General features: G+C 34.9%; 1 protein-coding gene across 1 annotated transcript in view; it reads right to left on the reverse strand.

The window, feature by feature from the left end:
- Nucleotides 1–1,848: 1,848 nt before the first annotated feature.
- Nucleotides 1,849–22,456, reverse strand: part of PRKDC (protein kinase, DNA-activated, catalytic subunit) — a 77,570-nt gene continuing 56,962 nt past the window's right edge. Inside the window, exons 68-86 of the mRNA XM_087931214.1 lie at nucleotides 22,096–22,207; nucleotides 21,458–21,641; nucleotides 20,849–21,023; nucleotides 20,531–20,721; nucleotides 19,004–19,184; nucleotides 17,191–17,351; nucleotides 16,218–16,429; nucleotides 13,836–13,923; nucleotides 13,311–13,454; nucleotides 11,822–12,026; nucleotides 10,597–10,664; nucleotides 8,590–8,810; nucleotides 7,970–8,062; nucleotides 6,628–6,714; nucleotides 5,353–5,424; nucleotides 4,689–4,890; nucleotides 3,903–4,091; nucleotides 3,431–3,570; nucleotides 1,849–2,397 (exon numbers count right to left, since the gene is read on the reverse strand). Of these exons, the coding sequence (XP_087787340.1) occupies nucleotides 2,193–2,397; nucleotides 3,431–3,570; nucleotides 3,903–4,091; nucleotides 4,689–4,890; nucleotides 5,353–5,424; nucleotides 6,628–6,714; nucleotides 7,970–8,062; nucleotides 8,590–8,810; nucleotides 10,597–10,664; nucleotides 11,822–12,026; nucleotides 13,311–13,454; nucleotides 13,836–13,923; nucleotides 16,218–16,429; nucleotides 17,191–17,351; nucleotides 19,004–19,184; nucleotides 20,531–20,721; nucleotides 20,849–21,023; nucleotides 21,458–21,641; nucleotides 22,096–22,207 (2,930 nt within the window). The 3' untranslated portion in view covers nucleotides 1,849–2,192. The remainder of the gene's footprint in view (nucleotides 2,398–3,430; nucleotides 3,571–3,902; nucleotides 4,092–4,688; nucleotides 4,891–5,352; nucleotides 5,425–6,627; nucleotides 6,715–7,969; nucleotides 8,063–8,589; nucleotides 8,811–10,596; nucleotides 10,665–11,821; nucleotides 12,027–13,310; nucleotides 13,455–13,835; nucleotides 13,924–16,217; nucleotides 16,430–17,190; nucleotides 17,352–19,003; nucleotides 19,185–20,530; nucleotides 20,722–20,848; nucleotides 21,024–21,457; nucleotides 21,642–22,095; nucleotides 22,208–22,456) is intronic.

Consider the following 22,456-nt stretch of genomic DNA (forward strand, 5'->3'; position numbering starts at 1 on the left):
TTAGATTAACCATGTTAAAAAAAATAAATCCAGGACAAAATGTTATATGGATAACATTCTAGTAAACAGGGTAAGGTATCAATTTTTACCAGACTAAATTGATTCTTATCTATTATATGTTGCAAACAGGCAATACCAATATATTTTAATCGTTCGCTAGTCTTCCGAAGAACCATCAACTTCTTAAGCATTTAAGGTTGAACTAGATGTTTCTGTATGTGTGCAAGGAGTCTGGCACAGCAATCACATCTATGATAAACTCTGATATTACTAGCAAATGCTTTACTATGTATGCATTATGATTAAAGACTTGGTTAAATTATAAGCTTAGAACTTTGCCCTTTAAGCCTCAGGTCAAAGTGCTCAGTAAGTGAAAGATTGGGCAGAAGTACAAATTAATGTCTCATTTTAAGGCAAGTACCTGAAGTACCAAAGCTGCAGCTTTCATTGAGCTTCCCATTATTTATTTTCTTCACAGTGCAATTATTTTAAAAGTGGAACACCTTCGTTGATATAAATATAAAAAGATAAGATAGTGCAGATTTGTCTCCAAGAGAAAACAATTTTAAAAATTCATTATACTCACAAACAATGCAACCAGATAGAGAGGGAGATCTGAAGGCAGAGGAACTGCCTTATTCCAAGGACTTGCTTACAAAAAAACAGAAGAGAGGAAGGGATGGGTATGTTTTCCCACTGTATTTTTTATTAGATATCTCCCATCTTTCAGAGTGGAAAACTACTAACTTTCCATTAATCCTAAATATGGATGCTGCATAACTGGACTATATTTTAATGTCCATACAATATTGATTATATGAACTTTTTACACTGGCTTGAAAGGGTAGGTTTTACTCTATCCTAATAGGATGATGATGATGTTATCCATTCAGTTATGTCCAACTCTTGGCGATTCTATGGGCAGGTCTCTCCACATTTTCCAATCTTAGCCCTAATAAGATAGAATCCACATAACACCCGGATGCTGCCAACTGATCTTAGACTCAACCATTCTGTTCAGAATTTGATTTTGTATGTTTTTTAAAAATACAGCATGAAGTTCAGCATAGCAAATAGTCCATACCATGTTTCAAAAAGTAAACTTTTTGTTAGATTCAGTATTATTCAAAATATTTTGCTAATTTTGCACACAATAAAAACAGATTGATTACAGGGTACACAAGTAAAAGTAAACCACTTCTGTGACATTCATGAGGAACTCTTCTAAGCCGCGTTTGGGAGCATCTTTACAGATGGGCCTGATAGTATCTTTCAAAGGTACCGTTCCCCTCCTCTATTGTCTGGTTTCTATAACGGGAGGTAGAACCTTATTGTCAACAGATTTTATTATTTTCAGTTTCATTTTAAAACTGCACACATGTTAGAAATAACATTTCATGAGTGATCAATTTTGCTAATAATCATTAATGTCTGTGTCAAGCAGTGGTGGGATTCAGTTGTTTTTTACTGTGGACGTGGCTTGGTGGGAGTGGCAGGGGAAGGATACTGCGAAATCTCCAGTCAGAGGTGGTATCTGCTGGTTCTCCAAACTACTTAAAATTTCTGCTACCGGTTCTCCAGAATAGTCAGAACCTGCTGAATATCACCTCTGGTGTCAAGGAACGACAGAACTTGGCTGGTATGTATTTAAATGTATTCAAAGTGCTCTGTACATATCACTGCTTGTTTATAACTATTTAAATGTAGCTAAACCATATTGTGTCTCTCTTCTGACACATCAAAATTTACAACTATTTTTCTGTTTATGGAAGCAATAATTCAAATAAATTACTCACTTTAGCAACCATGCTTATACCCACTGACAGGCAAAACGACATTATCGTGAAATTAATTCAGTGTATCACAGATTTATTTAATATTCATTGTTAATATAATAACTAATTCTTACTAGCTTTCTCTAACTTTTTGAGTAATAATTTTGGGTATCTCTCCTTTCTTTAAGACCAGTAATTTAATGTATACTTGTAAAACATGTATAATTCAAGTTTTCCTAACATTACTTAATTTGAAAATCAGTTTACAGAAATACCAAGAAATATATAAAATTATATTGCTACATTATAATTTGAAATGTATGCTTTAATACTTTTTCGTTATACAAAAATAATATCCAGTCCTTTTAGTCTTCATCTCCAGGTCAATTAAACACTGATAAGCCACAACTTTGTCTTTTACATCCAGGGTTCCCATCCTTCCCAAGTTCTGCCAAGGATATTTGGGTCAGTGGCTTGATCAATAAGGCATTTCACTTGTATTTCTTCTGCAAGTCCATCCTGTGGTTGTCTGGCACGGATGTTGAACTGTTTGCTCCCTTGTGCTACAGACACATATTCCCTGAAGGCCTCAGATTTCTCATGGCCCAGACGTAATTCATCACTTTGAAAAAAAATTGTATGTAGTACTTAGTTGACAAACCACATTTCCCCAATTACATCTTCCTGTTCCACCATATCTCTAATAGACCTGGCGTGCATCTGGCTCTGTCATTTAGGGACCTCCATTTAGCAGACCTGGTTGATTGTGGCACCTGCGTTGCAGAATATCTTTCTCTCCCTGAGGTGGTTGGTACCATCACTCCTGACATTCTGAAGACCACTCAAGACCGTTCTTGCCATTGGGCCTTGGGACCTCTGATAACAGGAAATCTACTAAGATGGCTCTGTTATTATTAACATCCCGTAGCCACTTATTTGTTTCAGCTGCATTTTTAATGTTTTAATATTAATAATTGTTATTTAAAAAATATATTTTTTTAATTTTGGTTTATACCACCCAGAGGCACTAGTTTTGGAATTGGGTGGCACAGTACATATACTTTATTATATACAGCAACATGGGCATCACTTAGTCTTTTGTCACTCAGTAATATCTGGAGAGCCTAAGGAATGTAAACAGTTATGAGGCAATGTGTGTGTTCAAAACTCATATATTGCCTCACATATTTAAAATACTTAAAAGTGAAAGTATGTTCAATGATGTTTGATTTATGAGAGCTCTTACACACACACCTCACAATGCAATCTTCAAGAAACGAACATCTTATTGTTGTACAAAACAGCTAAAGGCTGAAATATTTTCATCCCCAAATGTTCTTTTCTGGCCTTAGAAAAAGCATATTGTTCTGCTCCATCTTCAGAACAGGTGACTCTGGCTATAATTTGATGTTATATAATGGCTCATTTCAAATCTGAAACTTTTTTGGTAAAGTTTTTTTTGTACATGTATGTGATTATAAAGCATGTAACTTTTGGGGAGAATTTTATAAAGAAAATTCTCCAAACAAGTTACATACTTGAAATAAATTCATCTTAAAATAGAACATTATATTAAAATACCTATTTTTCAGGAAATAATTTTTGTATTTGCATTTTTAATTCAGACCCACACATTTAAAATGTAAAACACATACCAGGTAATGACAGCTGGATTAGCTCCTGCCAACTTTCTTCTTGCAATTTTTACTTTTTGTAGAGGATACCAATTCACTTCATCTGTATTTATTTCCTTAGTCCATGTACCTCCTTTTCTCAACTGTTTCAGTTCAAAATTCTAAGGAGAAAAAAAGTCAATATACTGCATATTATTAATGGCAGTTGTTTATCAAAATTTAAATTCCTACTTCATGTATGTATGTATGTATTGAATCTTAGGGTACACATATATCTTCGAAATGATTTTACAAAAGAAAATAGTATTTAGCTTAAATTTCTGAATGACAAATATACTTTGACATATTTATTTACTGAAAGAAAAGTGGGTCTAAAATGTAGGAATGAAACTATTTTAAAATTCAGTGTTTGCTTGTTGAATAGTAATTCATTTAATAACCTTTTCTCTATTTTCAGGTGTGCCAAAATTAAGCCATTAAGTCAATAGCTTACTTTCCAATCCAAAGAAGGTTCCTTTACAAATATATCCATTGTATTAATGAGAACATCTTGATTTATACGGTAGGCTCTTAAGGAATGTACCATCACACTGTACATAAGACCAGATTCTTTCATTGGCAGCATCAAATTAACAAATTGTCGAGTCAAGCGGAAAGGCATCAATTCTGGTAGTTGCAAAAACTACAAACAAAGAATAAAAATTATGAAAATAATCCATGTAATAAACAAAGAAAACGTTTTTTGCTCGTGGCAGAAGAGCCTGTGATTTATGAATAGCAGAAGTCAAATCATGATAAAGGAACATGGCTTCCAGTTATAAATGCATGCATTAGTACATTGTTATGTTTATACTATCTCTGATTTTTAAGACACTCAAAGAAGATATTAAACTACTAAAGGTTCAAAATAAGGGGACTGGCAAGTACTTTCCCTTTAAATTTCAAATCCATACTGCCTGGCACGAAATGTCTGCTATTGTAGAAGTGTGTGAAGAAAGTAACCACTGACCCAGAAGGCTATTTACATTTTGGTCCTCTTAGCTACTAGAATTGTGATAGCAGAAAGAGGTCAAAAGGATGCTATGAATGGCTTTTCTTGACACGGCAAAGAGCTCAAGGGATATCATACTTTCTGTGATCAGAAAAAAAAAGCATCTTAAAGTCCCATGGTTCCTCAAAAACATCCTTGAGGCTGTCAGATATTTTCTACCCTGACTTCATTCAATATAGCTAAAAAATATTTGCTGTAAACATTAGAATAAGGACAAAAGGAGAATACCTGTGTTGCTGAACCAAATGCATATCCAAAGTCTATTCCCACCAAGCCTCCAGTCTCTGTACTGATCATGAAATTTGATAAATGTCGATCACCAATGCCAAGAATCCAATGGCTGATGCATAGCAGTGCATGGGTGCTGGCAAAATGAGATCGCAGAGACAGCAAGGCTTCTGGAGTTGTACTCATTTTAACAAAGGCTTTCCTTTAGAAAATAAATAGATTTTATATTAGCTGAAGTACAACTATCTTGCAGATAATTCCTGGAAATCCCAATATTAGAAACTTGGAAAAATGGGTCCTTTTCAGACACGTAATATAAAGTGAAATAAAACAACAAAATTGGACTAATTTGCAAAATACTCAGAGAAAGGTTTTCTTTAGAAACTAGAGATTAAAAGAAGCAGAGGTCAAGGGAAGGTGAGGAAGGGTATAGTTCCTAACATGCATTTTGTATTTAAACATTAGACTTTTAAAATCAATTTACTCAGTCATAAGTGTATAGTACCATTATAACTTTGAACAGTCACTAAAGAAACTCTTATAGATCAAGGACTACCTGTATTGTAAGACCCCGAGTGCTCTTACCAGCAACATTCATAGTAAATATTACTATTCACTACTCTTGTTTCAAAGCCAAGAGCTTTGAAAGAAACCCTTACCTTACCTTAGCAAATCTTCAGGAACACGGTTTTCTCTATGCTGGAAGGACATTACTGTTTCTGTTCGGCTAGCTCTTCTGAAAATCAGAGCAAACAGTGAGAATTATAATCAGGCAAAGATGTGAATTACAATGAAGGATTATGTAGCAACGTTTATTTTTAATTTCTGCTTATCCTGAATCTCTTATTTTTTCGCTGACAGTCTGTAAACTGCAAACTCTACAAGGATGTGAAGCACCAATAACAGTGAAAGTGTAGCACAGAGGAAATCTATTCTAAAATAATTCTTTTTTAGCATTTTAATACCAATGTTTTATAATGTATAAATGCTTGCATAAAACACCAAAATATTTTTCTGTGGAGATTATTTTAAATGATACAACTTACGTAATCATATACTGAATGTAATTAAACAAAATTGTTCTTAATTCCAAAGGTAGTCTTCTTACTTGCTTGCAGATTGAACGAAAAACACAATCATAGTCTTGCAACCATTCCTTAATTAACATTATTCTGTGTCTCTATAATACATTTTAGTTGTTACCTTTTGTTTTAACTGTGCTTTAGGTATGCTGACAGAATTTAGTCCTGCCTCATAAATGTACTTTAAGCCTATATCAATTGCTATACATAATTCAACAAGCTATTACAAACCTGTTTGGGCCTCTGCAATACAAAAATAGAAGGGACATCATTTATAAAATGATCACAAAAACTTATCACATGGAACAATTTAAGTAAATTTTACACAGCAGATGACAGATTATGATTATAGAGTCCATATTAAAATAATTATAACAAGGTTTACATCTGATCACTCTAACTGATCTGTCTTTCCTGGAAATTTTACATCCAGGAATTGTTTCTCAACTCTCAACATAGTATAACATAAAATATAATATAGTATTACATATTACATGTGTTTCCAAGTCTTCTAAGCTAGTTCAAGCGCAAGGTTGACTCAGCCTTCCATCCTTCAGAGGTTAGTCAAATGAGGCCCCAGATTGTTGGGGGCTAATATGCCAACTAAACTGCTTAGTATTATAAAGCACTGTAAAGCGGTATATAACTGCTATTGATATTGCTGTAAGTATGTGTTATGCAGAGAAATGGAGATGGGGCAAGAAGAAGGGAGCAGGTGTGGATAATCAGTCACTGCAGAACTGCTGTATCTTCAGAAGCACAACAGACAGAAATATCCTATTGACAATAATTTATGTGCGTGGTGGAGGAAGGGGAACCAAAGTATTTGATGGAGAATAAGCATTTCAAAGACTTACTTGAACATAGTCATGTAACATTCAATTCTATTTCTTTCCCCCATCTTGCACAGCCAATCCTTATAGTCAGCAAAGGGACCTTGGGAGCTTTAGAGAGGGAAGAATACAAACTTAATCTATGTGCAGGCATTTATATATTATTTGAACTATTAAAAGTGCTTACTTTCTGGTTTGATTTTAGCATTGATAAATTATCTCTAAGAGGAACTAATATGTGGTCCTTTGTCTTCTGAGCGTGGTTGCTTTCTTGCAGCTATTTCATTATCAAACTAGTTAACATTATCAGTGCACTGGTGATGTTACCTAGTTTGGTAATGAAATAGCTGCAAAAACAACCACTTTCAGAGACCACCAAGGATTCTAACAGTTCAATCCCAAGCTATAAATATTCTCTTTTATTTGTAATGTACTGTTTTACCAATATTCTAGAATAATATAAAGAGTAACTTTATTTGCTATGACAGTTAACATCTGTTAATAAAACATAACCAAAAAGAATGTAAACAATTCATTGTTATCAATGCTGTATTCAATCAAGTCAGTTCAAACTGTTACAAGAACCTCCACAACTGTTTAAATATCAATGGAAAAAATAGTTTATTACATAAAATCTATTCATAGAAAAATGCCAACCACCTGGTATAAATCAAAAGACAGAAGGCTAGTGGGGCTGAATAAATATGCAGCTGATTTTGTACATTCAAGCTCAAATGAAGCTGTCAAACAAATTATGTCACAAAATATCACAAATTTTTGATAAGGGCCAGTAAGTAAAGACAAGTATTGAAATGTTGGCAAAGAGTTTTCTTTAATTTGGCCTTCATACAAGCCTACAATTGTACATGATTTGTCTATACTTTCATCATTAGTTAGCATTCATGAGAAAAAAAAATACTTCCATAATGAAAAATGGCTTAGATTCTGTTAAGTTATGCAACAGTGAGGGCTCCTCATAATCCTAATTTTCTACAATAATTGCCTCCTGCTGCTATTGATCTGATTTCCACACTAAGCAAGCATCTACACAGATCTGAGTTCCAATTTAATTAAGTTTAATTTAACTTCCTAATTATTTAAACTAAAATGAAATTTAAAAATCCCTTCCTTGTAAAAAACCAGTCTGTTGATAAGAATATGGTGATAAAAAAGCCACAGGTAATAAAAATCTTAAGTAAGAAAACATATAGGTGAACTCATGCTGATTAAGCAAATAGCTTCCAATTATTACCTAGGTCAGGAAGTACTTTGAATAACCTCTGAAGATAATTCTCAGCTGATCCAATGGACGTTAGTACAATGAGTAATGTTAAGTGATCAGAGATACAAGTTATGCTCCGCTTACCTGTTATAACAATTCTTTTCCTGTTCAGACATGTTTTTCAAAAGGAACTCTTTTAATGTATAGGTATTCTCAAGCCATTCAATCAGTCCCAATCTGTAAAAAAAATAATTAAACTTATTTTTGTTATGATATGGCTGTAGGAAGATGACTAGCAGAACCAGGGGGAAGAGTTAAAAGAGGCATTAGTTTAGAATCATTACAAAGTCACAACTAAGTGCAACACCCCCACCCCCAAATGCCATTGATCTAACTCTAACCAGGTGCATTAATCTGAGAAGATTCCTGTGCATAGGCTTTAACAATAAATCCGTAATCTGGAACTTCTGTGTATGGATTTGGTTTTTCACACCAGACAATAGCAAAATAAACAATTTATTTCTTAGGGAGGAAAAAATATCTAGAGGAACTAGACAAATCATCCATGTTAAAATATTCTAAACACACAAAGAGATGGCATGGTTCATGTTTTGAAAACAGCTTTAGAGGAGCAGCTTAAGAATGCCAGGGGTGGGTGGGGGTGTGCACAAGTAATTCAGAGGTGGTGCTCTGGAATATACAGGAATTATCTCGTAACGAAGACAAAAGTATCTGTGCTACTTAAGGGTTTAGCGTGTGTCTACCTGGTTGTCATTGGTATAACTTGATAGGTTTTTATCTGCATGTTTCTTTGGCTGCAGGCAGCATCTCGTGAAAGAATGTTATTCATAACTTCAAAGAGCTGCTCAATGCGTTGGTCTTGCCTGAGGTCTTCTCCTCCTTTCACAAGAAAGGGATATTCCCGCTCATCATTGCCTCTGATTACTATACGTTTTGGTTTCCGCATGGATTGCATTACTTTTATCTTTGACAGAATGTAGAAGAAAAATACAGAGCAGATTAAAAAACACTGTTTTATACAAATTGACCCCTAAAAAAGCTACATATATCTATTCAGCACAAAACCCATTAATTAAATTCTCTCCTGTGTTTTTCAAGCAGTATTGTCTCCAAATGGTAGCTATTCTATTGTTTACTTTTACATTTTATGTTTTTGTACATTGCATGGGTTTAGTGACCTGCAATTTGTAGTAATAATAAACAAGATTTACAGTAAATTAAAATTAATAAAATTGGAATGTACGGGCAGGAGGTAAATCACACCAAAGATGTATTAGAGATGCTATAGAATTACTTATGAACAAAAGTAACAATACCATCTGAAAAATCATACCTGAAAAATCTTCCTATTTTAAAATGCAAACAACCCAGTTTTAGGAAAAGTCAAGGATACCTTAACAATTCTTAATGACCTTGATACTGCTCTTAAATTTGGTTATACATACAAACAACAATGAAAAAGCCATGTTGCAAGTAAACAGGTTCAGTTTGCTGCTGGTCACTGATTTTCAAAAGGTACATGCCTCAAAATCTATTAATATATAGATTTCCAATTAGGAATCTCACTGGCTATTGACAGTTGTTATGGACCTTTCATTTAAATTTATAGCCACTTGTGTTTTTGAGAGAGGCAATAAAAACTATGCTCCTTGTAGTTATTATTTTTGAAAAATGGATGTCACAGTTTGAGATTCCTTCCATTAGATCCTAAGTCTGTGATAGCGAACCTATGGCATGCGTGCCAGAGGTGGCACACACAGAGCCCTCTCTCTGGGCACGTGAGCTGTCACCCTAGCTCATCTCCACTGCACATGCGTGCCTCCCATCAGCCAGCTGGTCTTCAGCTCTGCCGCACACGTGCAGGAGGCGGGAGGCGCGCAGGGGGTCATGCATGCAGGCGTGGAGGGCAGGGCACACGCATGTTGCATTTTGGGGATGGATATGCATGCTTTGGGTACAGTGCCGAAAAGGTTAGCCATCACTATCCTAATTTATATGTGAATAGAATTCACCTTTCTTCTGGTGCATTCTGAAACACTGATTTAAAATTTAAGGGATCAGGGAAAACCAAGCAATATACAGAATTTGCTCAACTATATATATATTGTGATGGAATACAGGGCTTCTTTAATAGATTTTTACACAAGTAATTATCTGTGTCTGAGAAGGATATTTTACAGGTGCAGGGGAGGCAAATGGTTTTTAGCTGTCCACATGTCTTTGAAGATAAGAATGAATTTAGAAGGGGCTGTTTTCAGTTTTAAGAATATCCAAATAGTTTTTTCTTTCTTTATAAATTATTACTTTTGCTTTCTTTTTCTCTTCCATTTCATTCCATTTTTCTTTCACTCATTCTCTCGTGTAGTTACCCCTTTTCTTCACTCATCTCCTTTCTGTTTTATTCTCCCTATTTAATTTTTGCGGTTTCTGCTGGAAGGTGGGAGAAGAATGGGTGTAACTATGTTTTTCCATCTATGATAGTCAATATGCAGAGGGGAAATCAATTTTATAATTTTATAAATTGATAGACCGGGAGCCTCTTTATCTTTCAACCAAATAATTTTAATTAGTAGATGCTATTAGGTTTTCCTGTTTTGGCAAATCAGTTCTGGAGAGGCAAATCCTGCATACATGTATGTATCACAATCTTTATTGCATTGAGTAGATTAATATGGGGAAATGTTTTGATTATTATTTAAAATTAAGAAAAATTTCTACAGTATGCTCTGTAGGTTAATAGTTTAACATACCCGCTCATCAAATCCAGAAATTTTTGCATGATATTCCGGCAATGGCTTTCCTTTACCATCATACTGACCTGAGTAAAGTAAAGTTTTTTTTTTTAAATGTGGCTTTTTAAGAATACTTATTACATTAATCAAATAACAAATAACTTCATCAGAATGTACCATTATTATGTGTTTGATACATTTTTATCTTGTACACAATGCAATATTACATTGGTAGAAAATCTCAGGTTATTTTTTATAGTAGAAAGGTAGTCATATGGGAAGGATACTTGTTAAGAGAGCTTCATTATGGTTCTTGCAATTCTAGTTTTGACATCAAGATTGTCAGCAAAGCTTTTAGAAAAAATGCTGCTTTGGAAAGTATTGTCAATTTATTTCCAGTCTAAAAAGGAGCTCTAACATGACACAATCATTTTAGATCAATTAAGAAATTTTTCAGGTGGTTCCAGTGAGTGATAGAGCTCTCCTTTACCAGAAACTCAATAGGATTTTTTTTTTTTAAAAAAAGACTGACTTAGGAATCTGAACCCTAAATCACTTTTATGATGTCAAAGTGGTGATGCCCAGAAATTACACCACACACAAACCTTGAGGAAGACCACATATAAAGTATCAAACAAGGTCAACTTTTACACAGATTAAAGGCAAGACTAGAAAAAGCAGAGGAAAATATATCCTCATATTTTGAATTTACCATAGCCCTCAAATACTCTCCACAATCCTCAGTTTTCTTTTGTTCATTTATTTCAGGCACATGAGCACAATTTCAAACAAATTGTATGTTCTGGAGATAAAAAGGGAGGCTGGCAATTAGTATGCTGTTTTGTAGCATTTTTACTAACATTCCAATGGGCCAGGCACGCTGATAAGCACGCTATGCAGGTACCATTTTAGAACCTCAGCCTGAATATCAAGCAAAAAGCAAAATGCCATTGTTTCTTTTCCTGTCACTGTACTAAAAACAGTTCAACATTGTTTTAAATTGTTTTACATCACATTTCAACCAAGATGCATTTTTTTTCATACATAACAAATTAAAGTAAGTTTGAAGATTTCATATTATCTCCAAAACAGTAAAAATAAGAGATATAAAATAGTCTAGTCCAGCCCATTGTGATTATATAATTAGAAGATATTACTTTAATTAGTAATATTTTTTTTCATTCGGAACATTCTTTATTTTATGGGGCGTTTTCTTCTTTTTACACTCTAAAGAGTACTTTACCAGGGATTTCCAGTTCAGTCCTCAAGAATTCTGGTTTGAATTCACTCATCCAAGGGGAGCACTCCTTTAGATTCCCAGGTTCTTTCTCACATTTCTTCATCTTTTCAGAGAGAGAGTTTGCAACTTTAATGAAGACGCTGGCGTTCATACCTAGCAGTTTTGAACCTCCTTTTCCAAAATGAATGTCGAGTTCCTTTCCAAATTCCTAAAATAAAATTCATTTACAACAAAAGCACTAGCTTTCATATAAGAAAAATATTTAGGCCCTTATGAAAAAAAATACAATAGTATCCTTAACAAAGGACAAGAGTAGAACCTTTACAAACTGCTAGAACTTAACTGTCAACATGCCAAAAGTTAAGTGATCAGGAAAAAGTACAAGCTGTGGCCAGGGAAGGATTCCATGTATCTCAAGAATTATGGGTTGTGAGTGATGAACTGCATACAATGGGGTTGGAGCTTCTTATGAAATTACCACCGGATTATTCCCTTGTGAGGCCACTTTTCACTGAAGCTAGTAAAAGGGTACATGGATAAATATGTCCTCCTAGAGAAGCTGCCATACTGAACCTCAATCAAACCTGCATGAACTCCTCTTTTCACTAGTGGAATAAAACATAACTATGCCCCCAAAAAAGACATTTGGGGGGAAAAAATCCTGGAAATTTAGGAACTAAATTCAAAGTGTCCAGTCTACCTCCATCATAAGAAAAATGAAATCAAAAACTTTGCAGGAATAATTCACATATAAGACACTTAAACTCTGAAAAATGCAAATTCACTGCCTTCTAGGAGTATCCAAGAACAACATACTCAGTCTTTCCAAATATTCATTTACCTCATATCTACCAAAGCAGCATGTTTGGTTTCTAGCTGATAGCAGTCAGTTAACATAGGAGATTCCCAAAATTCTGCCAAATCATCACTCATAGAACACATACACATTTTTGAATGGCTCAATTCTATGAATTAATATGCTAAAGAGCTGCTGCTGCAGTGATCACTTCTAATGGTTTTTCCTAAAAACACAGATTATGGAGAAAAATTTCATTTTCACTGTGCTCAACAGTTTCAAGAGGCTGAGCCTTGAAAGAGGCTGAATTTTTTTTGCTGAAGTGGATTTAAAGTCTCTGTAGTTATGTTCTGTAGTTATGGAGCTGAAAGCTTCTCTAGTCTTTCATTCTGCAAAATCAGAATGAATGCTCCCTCTGGAAGAATGTTTCAGAACTTTTATTCTGATTTCAACTTTTCAATTTGCAGCCTGATAATAATGGTGGACTATCATAGGTTTGGGAAGTATTTTTTGATTATTATTTTTTTAAAAAATGTTTCCAAATTGTACACAAAGCCAAGATTTGTGAACAGATACACTAAAGAATGTCAATATGACTGGGATATGTAACCACAATATATATATAAGGATTATTTTTAAAAAATCAATAGTTCATTTATAAATCACTAGTATTCAACTGTAAAGCATAATACATACTTTAATAAATTGCTTTCTATACCACCCAAGACCGGGAGCCTCTAAATTTCCAAGGTTTTGGTACATCCCATCATACAATTGCTGAATATTATTTGTATTTTTCTTAGTTTTTCCCAACTCATTTTGGACATCTCCAATCCAATCCTATAAATGCAGAATAAAAATTATTTTCTCTCTTAGGAAACGAACTGATAGCAGACATCAAAATGTAATGGCAATCAGGTCATAATCAGAAATTCATGCTGCTGAAGATAGAGATAATGTTTTATTAAATTTATATGCTACCTAATTCCCAGAGACTCTGGATGGTTTGCAAATAGTTACAACATTAAAAAAAAAGAGATTAAAAAAAAGGTAGAAATGGCAGGATGACAAAATTTGATGGGAATAAAAGAAAAAAAAACCACATAGTTACTCAGCGAACAGCAAGGCCTGGGTGAACAGCAAAAACAGATGATTTTGGCATATTCAAGTGACTACATAAATAAATATAATTTCAGATTATGAAGAATTTGACAGATGTACCTTGAATAGCATTGCTGGATTGGAAAGCTGTTCTAAGGAATGGGCAAAATCTTGTATCACTCCTCCTTCGTACAACTTGCTTTTCACTCTACAAAGGAAAGAAAGAGTGCAACAAGGAGATTATAGAAATGTTCCCCTCAATTTTTTAAAGTGATAACCTAGCAGTTTTTCAACTACCGTGTTTCTCCAACAATATGCCCCCCCCCCGATAGGAAGACCCAGCATGTTTTCTAGGCATAAAATGAAATTAAGCCCCTCCCCCCAAATTGAGGCCTAGTTTAAAACATGCAAAATTAGGAGGGAAGGCAGGGGGGAACTTGCCATTAGGAGTGCCCAGCGGGCAGCTACGCCTCACCACCAGCAGCTCCTAACACCATGGTGGAGCACAGAGGGCTCCCTTACCCGGGTCAGCAGGCAGGCAGCGTCGGCGTGGATGTCTGGCAGCGTTTTAGCTGCTTCTCAGGCCTCCACAGCTTCCACGGTTTCCACCGGTGCTGGCGCCTCTCTCGCCAGCGCCATCTCCAACAACAGCGTCTGAGTCGTTCCCGCTTTTCCCCTGTCCCCGTAACAACAGGAAAAAAAAATACATTTTGAGGTACCTGGGAGCGCTGCGCGCTGCGTTTTGGATTAATCCCGAGCGGCTGGTGGTGTGAGAAGAGCCGAGTGAGCGTCTCTGCTGCTGCTACGCTTGGTGCTCCAACCTTGGGCTCTGCAAGTTTGCAAAAGTCCCAGTGCGCAGCCTGTTCCTACATTCCAGGCGCCCAGGCCGAGCTGCAGCTGTCCCTCTCATCAGCGCCATCTCCAATAAGAGCGGCAGCAGCGGCGGGAACCATGGAAGCATTTCAGCTGCTTCTCAGGTGGGTGAGCCGCCTCCGTAACTTCCACAGTTCCTGCTGCTGCTGCTGCTATTGGAGATGGCGCTGGCGAGAGAGGGACAGCTGCAGCTCAGCCTGCGTGCTTGGAATGCAGGAACGGGCTGCCCACCGGGACTTTTGCAAACTTGCAGAGCCCGAGGCTGGAGCACCAAGCGTAGCAGCAGCAGAGACACTCGCTTGGCTCTTCTCACGCCCACCAGCTGCTCGAGATTAAACCAAAATGCAGCACGCAGTGCTCCCAGGTACCTCAAAATGTTTTTCTTTCCTGTTGTTATGGGGACGGGGAAAGCGGGAGCGACTCAGACGCTGTTGTTGGAGACGGCGCTGGTGAGCCGGGGGGGGGGGGAGAGAATTAATTCACCCCCGAAAAGATGTCCTAGGCGTTTTTTCGGGGCTCAAAAAAAAAATAAGGCCCGGCCTTATTTTGTGAGAAACACGATAATAAGCAAACTATTTCAGCTACAATCCTCTAAACCATGATTGGCCAATCTTGTGGTTTGCTTGGATTGCATTGAGTGAAGAGAAATTGTCTTGGGCCACATATAAAATATACAACATAGTTAACATATATAAAAATTTTCTTTATTTTTTAATACTTTATTTTCTTGTGGGATTGGATTACTAGTTGTTTAGGGCCAAATATGGTCATGGATTGTAGGTTGAACATATTTGGTCTAAAGAGAGATTATAACTAAGTTCAAAGTTTAATGATTTAATATAAACTACTCTCTAAATAAGATTCCTTACTCTTTAGGTTAAGTTAAATAAATGTATTTCTTTTTTTCTGAACAGATATAATTAAATACAAAATTAAAAAAAGACAATCATAGTGTCTGAGGCACTTGATAACACAGATTATATTCGGGGCAGCAAGATGAATAAACTGAATGAATTTACAATTTATAGAAACTTGTTTCAGCAATTAAGTAATTCCTTAGTAGGAAGAATTAACCTATTGACTTTTTTTTAACTTAGCAAATTAAAAAAACATTTTCACTTAAATGTCCAACTATTTACTATTTAAATACAACTATTTAAATGTCCAACTACACTACTATTAATCTTCTCATCATTCCTTATCACCCATTCCCTCCCACTTGTGACTGACTGTATGACTCTAACTTTGTTGCTTGTATCTTACAACTGTTTCCTGGTATGAGTTGATTGCTTATTGTACCCTATGACTATTATTAAGTGTTGTACCTTATGATTCTTGACTCTTGACAAATGTATCTTTTCTTCTATGTACACTGAGAGCATTTGCACCAAGACAAATCCCTTGCGTGTCCAAATCACACTTGGCCAATAAAGACTTCTATTCTATTCTATTCTATTCTATTCTATTCTATTCTATTCTATTCTATTCTATTCTATTCTATTCTATTCCTGTTTCTATTCTATTCTTATTTCTATTCTATGAACTCATGTGCACATTACACTTTTTCCTAACCATAAGATAAAATTTGCTTTTCTTCTAAAACATGTTTTCTTTCATTTTTTATATTACCTTTTTACAAACTCCTTATTTTTATGACCTATGGCAGTTTCAGGGAAAGAAAAGCTTTCACTGCTGATCATGAAAGGATACACTATTGCTTGTGGGTAACTAGAAGCAATTTCTTCCACTGTATGCTGAACAGCAGGTGCTTCATTCTTATCCAGCATTGCCATCAACTGGCTGATCCAACCAATAAACTGCCAGCAGGGAACTGAAGAAATCTGTGAAAACAGTAACCATGAATGTAGATTGCAGCAAATAAAGCATGTTTCTATCCTGACTCCCCTGAACTCAATAAAAATTAATGCCTCTACCTGCTGGAATATGGAAATGCATGTGGAATGTATAAAATGTTTATTAAATTCAGCCAAGAACATGATAGGTAACATGTTTCCAAGAACCAATGAACTTGAGATATAGAAAAAACAACTACTTTTTGCCCAGAATTTGTAACAATATTCTTAGCAGCTATGGAAGCAAACCACAAACCTTGTATGCAATGCTGACAGTTGCACGTATTGTTCTTTTGAGTGTCTATTCTAAACATTTATTATATTTTACATATATTGTATTATGTAAATATAAGCTTGACCCAGGACAAAATGACAGAGAAAAGCAGGGCACTTTTCCAGTTGTCACTGGAACATAATGACAAAGTTCTCCAGAAGGAATAAATCACTTATGCAGAACCACCTATGAGTGAAGCATCAATCTGTAGGTTGCTCTCCTGAGACAGGTAAGATGACCTATAAGATAATGCCGGAGCCTGCTAAGTATGCTACAGCTAGTAATATTCACAAGCAAGGCACTGATTCCAGTGAGAGGTTAGGGTACAGATGTCTGTGAGAATCTTTCTTCAAAGTAAACCATCAGTGGCTTTAATTTCCCAAAATTTATTTATGTACATGCTGCCCACCCAAGTGATTATGAGGGGCTTACAAAAGTAGATAATATATTTTCCTTTAGAGATGGGAAGACTCACCTCTTGTGCCATGAGTCCCAAAATCTTTTCTGGATACTTCTCTACAATTTGCAATAGTCTGGGGAATTTTAACCTTGCTTCATTTGAATTTAGTTTCAAAGCTTTTATTACTTTTTCCACTACAATTGCTGGAAATATCTGCAAATCCTCATTGTTTACATCTGGCAAAACATAAGATTGTCAACAGAATATTAAAGTTTTAATGTTGATTAAAAATTATTTAACAAAATTGTTTTAGGGATACACAAAATAATACATTCATTTTTTTTTCTAAAGTACTTTGTCAAATCTTCTGTAGACCTGACATTTCACTTATCATCACACTTTTCTCAAGAAAACAACATATAGTGTGAGATTTGAAGACTGACAGGAATGACATTTGCAATAGTAGAAATACTAAGAAGAAATATATTGGATTAGGTGAAAGGCACCTAGTCCAGCATTTTGGATGATATAGGGGCCAATTACCAGAAACTTTAATCCAGGGCATGTGTCTGAAATTCAGGAGATAATGAACAGCTATTAAAACTGATAACTTTAGCTTAATCCATTTTAAAATTGCCCAGTTTCTCTTCAAATAATTAGTTAATTAGTTACCATCATATGCAACGGTGATAAATTCCAACATTTAACTGTATACTGTTGCCTAAGTACTCTCATTTATCCAGAAATCTTCTTGCATTATTTATTTAAATTTATTACCCTTTAATTTCAATAGATAATGGTACTTGATTTAATGTAAACAATGTTTTTCATCTCTCATTATTTTTAAATACTTCTATTTTATCTCTTTCTACCTGTTTTTCTTTGAAGTACAATATCCCAAATATTGTACTCTTTACAATAGGGGAAGGATTTTTAACCTTCCAATCATTTTGGTTGTCATGTTCTGAACATTTTTCCTGCCTAATATATATATATATATATATATATATATATATATATATATGTATGTGTGTGTGTGTGTGTTTGTGTGTGTGTGTGTGTGTGTGTGTGTGTGTGTATGTATATGTATATGTATGTATATATGTATATGTATGTATATATGTATATATGTATATATGTATATATATATGTATATGTATATATATGTGTGTGTGTGTATATGTATATGCATATGCATATACATACATACATACATACATACATATAGTATATAATATAATATATACATACATATATAATTAGAAACACCAATCAAGCAGAACACAGCAAACTCCCAGACCAATAAACACAGACCAAGACTTCCAACCAATCAGGATGAAGAAAAAACCATTCTGGCACAGCAGTAGGCTAGCACCAAATTTAAAACAGAAATGGCTGTGAAAGTCTGCCTCACAGACGAACACTATACAGAAGCCTGATGATGGCAGATGAGATTCTGCTGAAACGTTGCGACAACTTTAAAAGCACAACTATAATGACGTGGGAAAATACCTGAACAAAGCTGAACACCATACATACATATGTACATACATACATACATACATACATATATATAGAGAGAGAATTATTGGGGCATTCAAAATTAATAAATGTAAGTATAGGTGAAGTAACATATATTTTCTTGTTTTTTAAAAAAATTACAGATCAAGTGACATTTTTATACTGCACCAAAACAGTAAAATTTAGATAGCAGGAAAAAAATAGCAGGAATGTATTATTAGAATGGTTAGAACTGGTATTTACCAAAGCAAAATAAAGATTAGAACATAAGACTGGCCTTATGTTGCAAACACTAGAACTACACATGATCAACTAAAGGAGACAATGTCAAAAAAAATTTCTGGCATGAACTCATCCTTTAACTTACCTGCTGAATTTTGTTCTTCTTTGCGGAGATGACTGTCACAGAAATTAGCCAATGTCATATAAGCATCAATAATTCCACTTATGTCTATGTGGTCAAATGACATGGACTGTACCTCTTCTTCAGCTTTTTTCACAGCTCCACTAAAGCACAGAAAAGCTCTCTTGTTCAGCCCTGCTATCACCTGAAATTAAATATGAGAAACCTGTGACCACAGTAGGAAACAATAAAAAAAGAATATAAAATCATAATGTTTATGTGTGATTTCTTATGTGGGTAATGGAATCGTTTTCATTCAACACTAAGAGATAAAACTAAGAGACACAGGTGGGAAGAAAATATCCAACATTCATAGATTAAAAAATGGAAACAATGGAAGATGCTAGAAAGACTCGATGAAATAGATTTATTGACTTCAAATATGAGTATTTATTTAACCATTCTTCTTCTCTTAAGGATGGCACACCTTTTCCATTTCTTAACTTCTGAGTAGAGGGACTTTTTGTCAGGCCCTATTTTGACTTTTCTTTGGAAATGGAAAGGAGAAAGGCACAATCATAAGCTCTTGCTAGGGGGTGGAGGTGGATGTAATAATTTGTATTAGAAATGCTTGTGGTCATGTAAGAGAAAAATATTACTCGAAGAATCTAGGTGGAATATTATCACTGATCAGAATGTACAAATACATCTGCAAGAAATCACTGGAGTTAAAATTAATCCTTTTGTTATGGCCACTATTGTTTATGATATGCTTATACTTCAGGAATATATTTAATTACTCCAGATCCAAAATCTTTCTCATATCCATGCACTCTGAGATCTAAAGGAAACTTCTATCCCAAACTATGTCAACACCCTTCTCTTCTCTCTTATCTTCAACAAGGATCCACTGGAAAATGTGGTTTATACTATCCCAACCAGTCTAACCTGGGGGGGGCGGAGGGGGCGGGCAGGAATGCTCCATTCCCATCTTGCTAAGGAGCATCAGCTGGCAAAGCTCAGGTGACAGCTTTTTCCATTGTGACGCCTGCCCTCTGGCCTCATCCCAGTGGAAAACTTGTCTGTGTGCTCAAACTTGATGATCTAATCTATGACAGAGCCCATTTCTTGGTTTTGCTGAGTGACTGATTATTGCTTTTGTAATTTGGGGGGCGTACTGCTGTGTTTTTTGGGGGGAGGGGGCATATTTTTGTTATTTTTTATATTGTTAGGTGCTCAGAACCATATATTTGAAATGGGCAGCCACATAAATCTACTAAATCAATATACACATAAATAAATGTGAAATAAATCATTGAGAAGAAAAGGAGTTAAAAATAGACAAATTCAATAAAGTTCACCATGCTTCTTTATTAAGAGAGCTTGGTTCTCCTTCAAATATCACAGAGTCCATGAGAACAATAATATCTGTTGAACTTGCTGCAGTGTTTTGCTTTTATATCACACATTTCTGACCAGGTTAAAAAAAAAATCAAATTCTGCCTTAATTTTTCTAATTAGGCATTCATATTTTAGGAAATGGCATCTTACTTTTTCAACATTATCAGATCTTTCTTCTGAAAGCATAAAGACTTTTCTAGCTTTTTCTTCTCCAATTTGGTTAAGGCAACTTCGTTCCTTGGAAAGAGCATTGGCCATTATATGAAAAGTGGTTCCCAAGAGGAGGTTTTGGTTACGGAAAGTAATAGCATTATTGCTCACGCTGCTCAGTTTAATCTCATCTATTGACAAAAAAATTATAAAATTAGTTAATACTGCATGCCTAGAAGATACAACCAAGAATCTTTTCCTAAAGTTAACATCACGATGTTCTTATGTAGTGTTGGAAAACCTACACAAAGCACTTACCCAGTAGAAAGACAGTTTTGAGTACTGTAAGAATTTGTTCAGCATTACTTTGACTTCGGCTGCGACTATGGCTGAAACAACAATAGCTGTGGTTCCATTTCACTCGCCAATCTTCACAGGTCTTAGAATCTCCATGCAAATCCTTCAGAAGCTTTAAGGCTACTGAGAAACTGTTCTACTTTGCAATCCAACAGAAGAAAAGAATGAAGAGATTACCATAAAAATATGGAAGAAGGGCAAATCTCTTTGAGTTCAACATATGAAAATTATATTATTATTATTATTATTATTATTAATAATAATAATAATAATAATAATTATTATTATTATTATTACAGGAATTCCAGAGTGTTAGTAAGGTTTTTTTGAGTAATCTTGTGTTTTTAAATATTTTTAAATCATTTAGTACCTCTGAATGTGTCTCAGTTCAATAAACGGTGGCTAAAACAAATCTTGGCATAATGGTAGGCATGCACAGCACTGCCATTCTAAATAATATATTAAAGGAATTAATATGAATCTCTCAAAACTGGCACAATATATTTTGATGAAAGGTTATATTATTTAGTTATACTTCACCTGTTCTCATAAAGGATAAGTCATAGATACCTGTTTCCTAGCACACTCTATCATCTTCATTTTCATAGCAAACTTGCAGTTTTTAATCATTGTATGTGTATCTTGGTTCTCATTGTCTATTTCCATGCTGAAAGTAGCATCTCCATCTAATTCCATGCTATCATCTAGGTGGGTGCTAGAAAATTTCTCCTGAATTTTGTCAAGGAAAAAGCATCTGCACAAAAATTAAGAAAAAATTGAGAACCCATCCAACTATCTAAAAATATATTTTTGTTTTGCCTCATAAAATGGGAATTGGTATAACAATGAAATACTAATGATTTTATTAGAGCTCTAACGACCCTCCCCAGCCAGTCAGTTTCAGCAGTAAAACTGAGCAGTTGAGAGCAGGAATCAATACACAGGCTTATAGGTATACACAGGTACATATTTTTGAAACTCATAACAAAAGGTATTTTAAAATTTACAAGGGTAGATGTTTTTATTTAGGAAGTCTCACAAATCTGCACAAGTCCTCAAGTTGTTACTAAGTGGCCCCATTTTTCTCCCAAGCGGATAGATCTTAAGAAACTAAGAGTGTTCTTGGAAAAGAGATTTTACTGGGGATATTCTTGAATGTACAATAAATGTATGTAAACACCAATAATGGAATCAGATTGTTTCTTTACCTATTTGTAATTATATCATCCCAAATGTTCATAGGATCCATTTTGGTATCAGGGTATCTGCTTCTCCAAATATTGAGCAATCTCTTAAGAGAAGCCTGAAAAGTTAAACTACCTAAAAGGCAATTATTGAAAAAAAACAAAATATTTAAAACTGTCAGCAAGTGAAGAATCACATTTTAAACTAAATAAACCATCACAGAGACTTTCAGATCTGTAGGCATATGACTGTGTTCATCAGGCTAATCAATAAAACATAATTTACAAACCACAGTGGCACATTAAGCTGAAGCCAAATGAAACATGTTATTTGAACCAAATACATTTCTAATACATTTGTTTAGGAAACATCAGTTTCATTGTC

Source organism: Pseudonaja textilis, chromosome 3, assembly GCF_049901715.1.
Source record: "Pseudonaja textilis isolate UNSWEBS1 chromosome 3, rPseTex1.2, whole genome shotgun sequence".
Taxonomy (NCBI): domain Eukaryota; kingdom Metazoa; phylum Chordata; class Lepidosauria; order Squamata; family Elapidae; genus Pseudonaja; species Pseudonaja textilis.